At 44.9% G+C, this 6199-nt stretch overlaps 1 protein-coding gene across 1 annotated transcript; it reads right to left on the bottom strand.

The window, feature by feature from the left end:
* Positions 1–1292: 1292 nt before the first annotated feature.
* Positions 1293–5987, bottom strand: krt18a.1 (keratin 18a, tandem duplicate 1). The gene is made up of 7 exons (XM_017683522.2): positions 5472–5987; positions 3522–3604; positions 3223–3379; positions 2968–3132; positions 2718–2843; positions 1865–2085; positions 1293–1734 (listed from the first exon to the last, which is right to left on the bottom strand). Exons 1-7 carry the CDS (start codon positions 5904–5906, stop codon positions 1620–1622), a joined length of 1302 nt encoding a protein of 433 aa, XP_017539011.1. The 5' UTR covers positions 5907–5987; the 3' UTR covers positions 1293–1619.
* Positions 5988–6199: the final 212 nt, after the last annotated feature.

Genomic DNA, 6199 nt, shown 5'->3' with positions numbered 1-6199 from the left:
CTGACAGTTGTCTCCATTGTCATGGGATGCAACAAGGAGTTCTGGGAATTGGAGTTCTGGGCTGCCCCAGTGGATGTAACTCCAGCCAGGCTGGAGGGAGGCATGACATGTCTATACACTTTTGGACATATTGTAGCTGTTTGATGTTAAGATAGGCGTTGCAGGTTTTTTCCTATAGTGGAAACCATGATGTTTAGAGCTGGGCCTTCAGTGCAGGCCATAAATCTGAACTCAGTGAAAGAACGACAATAAAAAACCCTGCATGATATTTTTCTCGGGGTCTTTCCCACAGTAAATCTAAAAGTGATTTGTTGGTTACACTAACTGGGTTCGCAAATTTCCACAACTACAAATTGATCACAGTTTCCATCAGCTCCTTTTTTTTGCAGTAATTCCTGAAAATGACGTGGAGCGCTTGCGATAGTATGAGTACGACGAGTGTCCTGACGATTCGACCCATTACAGGGCTTCGGTATGTGAAGTCATGATAAATCTTCCTTTTCTACCTGCTTTCCTCGATTCTGGCTGATCAATAGCTCATGGACTCTGCTTGCAGAGCTGAATGGCAAGTGAATGCACATAACTACCAGATCAAATAGAGATAAATCAAGGAGAGCAGGTAGAAAAGGTTTCATTAAACTATTCAAATGCACACAGGAGTCATTGGAGAGCACAGATAAGCATCAAGCTCAAGCACTTTTAATAAATCTAATCTTAAAACATTCGGTTATGAAAAGATACAAATACCAACTTTTCACCTGGAGAACCTGATTGAAGCTCCACAATCAGACCTTAAAACCACTGTAGAACCTCTGAGGGAACATTTACACTCTTTGTATCTTGAAGAACGAAAAATGGACCTGCAGAACCTTCATTTCTAACGAGGTACAGTTCCCCTCTGGTTACAGGGTAATTTCAGAAATACACAGCACATCTTTTCCCCTCGGCATGAGTGGAATTTTCTTTTCATGGAACGACTTTGATATGAAGACCTCATGGACTTGCACATGCCATTCTTGAATCCACAAGCTTTGTTTTGTAAATATTCATGCAAATAGCCAAACAACTCCCCTGTCATTCCCAAGTGACCAGTACATGGCTGGGTGTGGCCACAAAACAAGAGGTTTAAAGAATTTGTTTGCGTGACTTTGTGTTTAATACAGCTTGCCTTCATATATAAAACTACACTAGTTTCACCTACACAACCCCTGGCCCAAGCCCAGTTTCCTTCATAAATACACTGAAAGTGCTCCAAGAGAAATATGTCAAATAATACACCAGACATGAGAAGATATTGTTGACATTGTTGAGGTTTATTGAAAGTGACCAGAATGGATACAACACAACAGGCAAACTGTTCCAATCAGCTTGACTTCAGAGTAATGGTACAACATGGATTCTGTGGTCTTAACTTTGTCTTAGCTTCTGCTGTCTTTGGTTTAGTACTGCTGACCATCATCAATTAGTTCTGAAATGTACGATGAAGTTTCTATTAGCTCTGACACACTTTGGATGCAATAAATATTGTTTTATTTGCTGCACCAGCCACTCTGTGGATGGTTGTCAGTATTGGCCTGTGAGGTGTTAGTGTTGTGTTGTTGGGGGGGGCTGGTAACTGATTACAGGTTCCTCTCCTTGGTCTCTGTGCTGGAGGACACCACCTTCCCATCCACCAAGGTCTGTGTGACGGTCATTACTTTTACCCTCTTCTGCTCGTCGACGGCGTCCTCGAGCCTGAGAGAGAGAGAGAGAGAGAGAGAGAGAGGGGGAGATTTCTTATGAGCTGAGAATGAGAAACGTTGAGACGACGATTTTGGACGATAAGGTGAACTACAAGCGCCACGAGATTTTAAACTACACTCACTTGAAATCTCCGCCGTCCAGAAGCCTTCTGTAGGTGGCGATCTCAGCCTCTAGCTTCATCTTCATGTTGAGCAGAACTTCGTACTCCTGTGTCTGCTGCTTGATGTTGTTGCGAAGCTGCATCAGCTCAGCCTCTAACTGCAGGATGATGCTGTTCAGATTCTCGATTTCACCGTTGTAGCGCAATTCCGTGTCCCGCAATGTGCCTTCCAGGGATGCTTTCTGTGTGAAAGAATGTACAGAATCCATGGGTAAGACAACGAGTAGAAGAGTGGAGTAGAAGACTAATATTAAGAGACTCTTATTAGTCCCACAACCGGGAAATTTCACCTTCGCTTTTAAGCTATCCATGCAGTGGAACACCATATACACACTAGTGAACACACACACTAGGGGGCAGTGAGCACTCTTGCCCGGAGCGGTGGGCAGCCCTATCCACAGTGCCCGGGGAGCAATTGGGGGTTAGGTGTCTTGCTCAAGGACACTTCAGTCACATCCTGTTGGCTCAGGGGATTGAACCGGTGACCATCCGGTCACAGGCTCAAGAACCTCCAGCCCATGGCTGCCCAACACTCCCTGAGTCAGTAGTAATTTTAGATCTTTAGAACTTTCAAGTTCAAACGAGGTTTTGGTGAATCAAGGGCACTTCACACTAGACCTGGTGATCTGTGGTTTGAGAAGCTATTTGGATGTTTGGCTTTTGGTTATAAGCAGGTATGTTTTTTACAGAAGCTTCCCTCTTCATCATTCGTCAGCTACAAAGTATGGAACCAATCCGTGACCACGTGCAACGATGTAACTTTAAAGTAAAATGAGCAGAGAAGAAGCAGAGACCAATACAAAGAGATACGCACCAGGCTCTTCTGTGATTCCAGCTCAATCTCCAGTGTCTGAAGCTGTCTGCGGAGGTCGTTGACTTCTGTTCGTGCACCCTGGAGGGCTTCTGTGTTTTGTGTGACTTGTACCTGGACTTCTTGGATCTGAAACAGGACAGCGTAATTATAAGCTAAAATTGAAAATCCGCCCAAATACAGCTCGGAAGAATAATCAACAGATTAGAACATTTGAGAATGAATGTCACGGACAGCTCTTTCTTAACTATACCTGTGACTCGTGCCAGGCTTTCAGCTCCTCCTGGTTCTTCAGGGCCATCTTCTCATACTTGGCTCTTATCTCCTCCATGATCTGAGACAGGTCCTGTCCTTTAGGAGCATCGACGTCCACCTGCACTCCTGACTGGGCGATCTGGTTACGCAAGTCATTTACCTCCTATTAAGACAAAAACAAAGAGAAGGTGAATCCAAGGTGAAGGTTGGACCAGCTTTATGTATGATTTGGGGATTCTAGGCTTGGGCTCACATTGTCATGGTTCTTCTTGAGGAAGATGAGTTCCTCCTTCAGGGCCTCAATCTCACTCTCCAGGTTCATGCGGCCAATGTTGGTGTCATCGATGACCTTCCTCAGGCCGGCAATGTCAGCCTCCACTGACTGGCGGATGGACAGCTCAGACTCGTACCTTTAGACAAAATAAGGGTCATTTGAGCTTTTGGTACAGTTGAGTACGTTGCTAATGAGGAGAACTATAGGCCAAAGTTACAGAAAACTTTCATTATAATGACTTGCATATTTGTTTCTGAGCCAAAAATGAGTGTACTCACTTCACCCTGAAGTCATCGGCTGCCAGGCGAGCGTTGTCGATCTGGAGCACAAGGCGGGCATTATCCACCGTGGCGTCAAAGACCTGCAACCAGTCAGGAGGCAGAAAGTTATCAAACTATGCCAAGCTTTGGAGGCTTGTGGAAAAGCATTAGTCAAACTTAAAGCAACCTTCTTAAGCAACCTAAAAGGTTCAGTTTGGTTACTTTGGGGTTACTGTGCTCAGTACAGCTAAGATAAAACGTGCCAATGGAAACTGAAACTGCTGGCTGTGATGGTTTGCTGGAGCAGCAGTTATCCCTTCTGCCCTGTGGGCTTAGTTTGCTTAGATAAGACCTGTAGAACTGCAGGTGTCAGAGTCCACGGGATAATCATTAACAAACAATGAATCCATTGGCAAAACCGGTTGGTGTGCGGAAGGGAACAGTAAAGCTTGTGTTGGGGGCAGTGTGGGAGACTACATCAGCTTTTTCCTGACCTAACGTTTTGCAAAAAACATTGTAAGGCAGCATGCAATCATATCCTGGTGTGATGGCAAATGCCAGTGAGCTAAAGTTAGCTGCCATGGTGGTTTGCTTGTGCTAACAGGGTGTGAGCTATGCACGCAAGGTCACACGTACATTGACCTAAATAGATCCTTGAACATTTGAGCATAGAAGGTGATTTTAATTCAATTTAATTTATAATACTTATATCACAGTGTAATTATTGTCAAATTACCAAATGATTGATTATATGATATGTTTTTATGAAACATTAGAGCTGGTTTGTCTATTTAAGAATCATGCAGTACAACTTTATCACAGGATATACTGACATACAGCTGTAAAAATGAGTATATAATGTGGCCTCATGAAAATGTTCGGGACACGTCTTGTCCTTGCTTGAGACACCTATGACAAATGTGAACTCTAGGCCCATTTAAGTGTGATCAGTCACTTTACCCAGGCCCTGCCTGATGAATGAGAACCATATGACTGTGACTGTACAGCTCTATTAAATACGACTTGGCTAGTTCTGCTGCCTGGAAACAGAGGTGTGAACTTAACATGGACTTATCAGAGCCTTTGTCAAACGTGTGTCTCTATATCAGCTTCCCTAAGTCAAAGAGAGATAAAGATACTGCACATTGCTCTGGAAGATTGTATAAGACTGTGTTAACTGTTGTTCAAGGTTATAACACTTTTCCCAGTTCATTGAGGCATTTGCATTAATTAAACTCCTTATAAACTCCAGTAGTTAAAGTCCTTATTTTCCCTAACTCCCTAACTCACTCATTTCCTTCCAAGTCTCTCATAAGCTACCCAACCCCCCCCCCCCCCACCCCCGACTTTCCGTCCCAAGAAAATTACAGAAACGTCTGGGTGTGCGCCGATGAATAAACACAGGATGGAAATGCACATTCTCAGGAATGCAGGCCTGTAGCAGGAGTTGTGTCTCCTACTGAGACCAACAGTAGCCCTTTGAACCCGCCCTCCTCCCCTCTTTCTTTTCTACCTTTTCTTGTCTTGGCAGTCATATTCTGATCTAATCAGCTGTGAAAGCCACCTGGGCTGCATTTCTTGCATGTTTTGTGTTTTTTGGGCTGCAGAGATGGGCTGTTTCTTTGAGAGAGAGCGGGATTTGATACGTGTTGGAAAAAAAAAAAAACGAAATATAAGAATATTCCAAAAAGCATGCCATACTTTTTGAACAGAGATGTAAAAGATTTAGACTTGAACTTCTTTGTTCTCATTGAACAAGACCAAATTACTGTTGGATGGTCGAATTTTAGAATGGACCCCAATGCAGTCATAGTTAGTTGTTTTTGGCCCTTAAACTCTCGGCTTATTGTTCCGTTATACATATTAAGGACTGAATGCAGAAATTTGCCATCAAGTATTATGTAACTGCTTTGAAAGTTATGTTATATGGAAGTTATGTAGTTATAAGTAATATAGTTCCCCACTCACCTTCTTACGCAGGTCGTCAAGGATGGTCTGGTAGCGGCTGTAGTCGTGGACGTCAGGGCCTCTCTTCTCCAGGGCGTCACGGATCTGCAGCTCCAGCTTGCTGTTGGCCTTCTCCAGAGACCTGACCTTGTCCAAGTAGGAGGCCAGACGGTCGTTCAGGTTCTGCATGGCCACTTTCTCGTTGCCCATGATCTCTCCGGTGGCCCCGGTGGTGGTCACCTGGAAGGAGCTGGACACAGAAGAGGCCGGCACTCCCACAGAGCTGCGGAGGCCCGAGTAGGAGGCTGAGGAGATGCGGGCCCCTGATCCTCCGGCTCCACCGTGTATGCTGGCTGCCCGGTAAGAAGGTGCCACAGAGGTGCGCTGGATGGACACCTGGGCCAGGGGCACCTGGGATGTGGACGAACGCACGGAATATGCATGTCTGAAGCTCATGGTGGCTGAAGCGAGTGAGTGAAAGAGTGAGAGAGAAACTGAATGGAACAGCCAGATGAGTTCACAGGGCAGAAAGGAGGGACATTCTCAGGCTTTATAACCCACACCGGCTTTCACGGCCCCGCCTTCAAGCCACTCCCCCAACCAATCACACTGCTCCATGTCTTTCTGTGGTTTTGCACAGCTTTCAGTGACTGGAATACATTTAGACTGCTGTTCCACTGTTTTTACAACGCTCTCCTTTTTTCCCTCCCTGTAATCAAGGTAAAAAAATGCCCTGGGTATTGTGGAAA

This window comes from Pygocentrus nattereri, chromosome 9 (assembly GCF_015220715.1).
Source record: "Pygocentrus nattereri isolate fPygNat1 chromosome 9, fPygNat1.pri, whole genome shotgun sequence".
Taxonomy (NCBI): domain Eukaryota; kingdom Metazoa; phylum Chordata; class Actinopteri; order Characiformes; family Serrasalmidae; genus Pygocentrus; species Pygocentrus nattereri.
The sequence above is the reverse complement of the archived record's forward strand: the minus strand, read 5'-3'. Positions and strand labels throughout refer to the sequence as shown.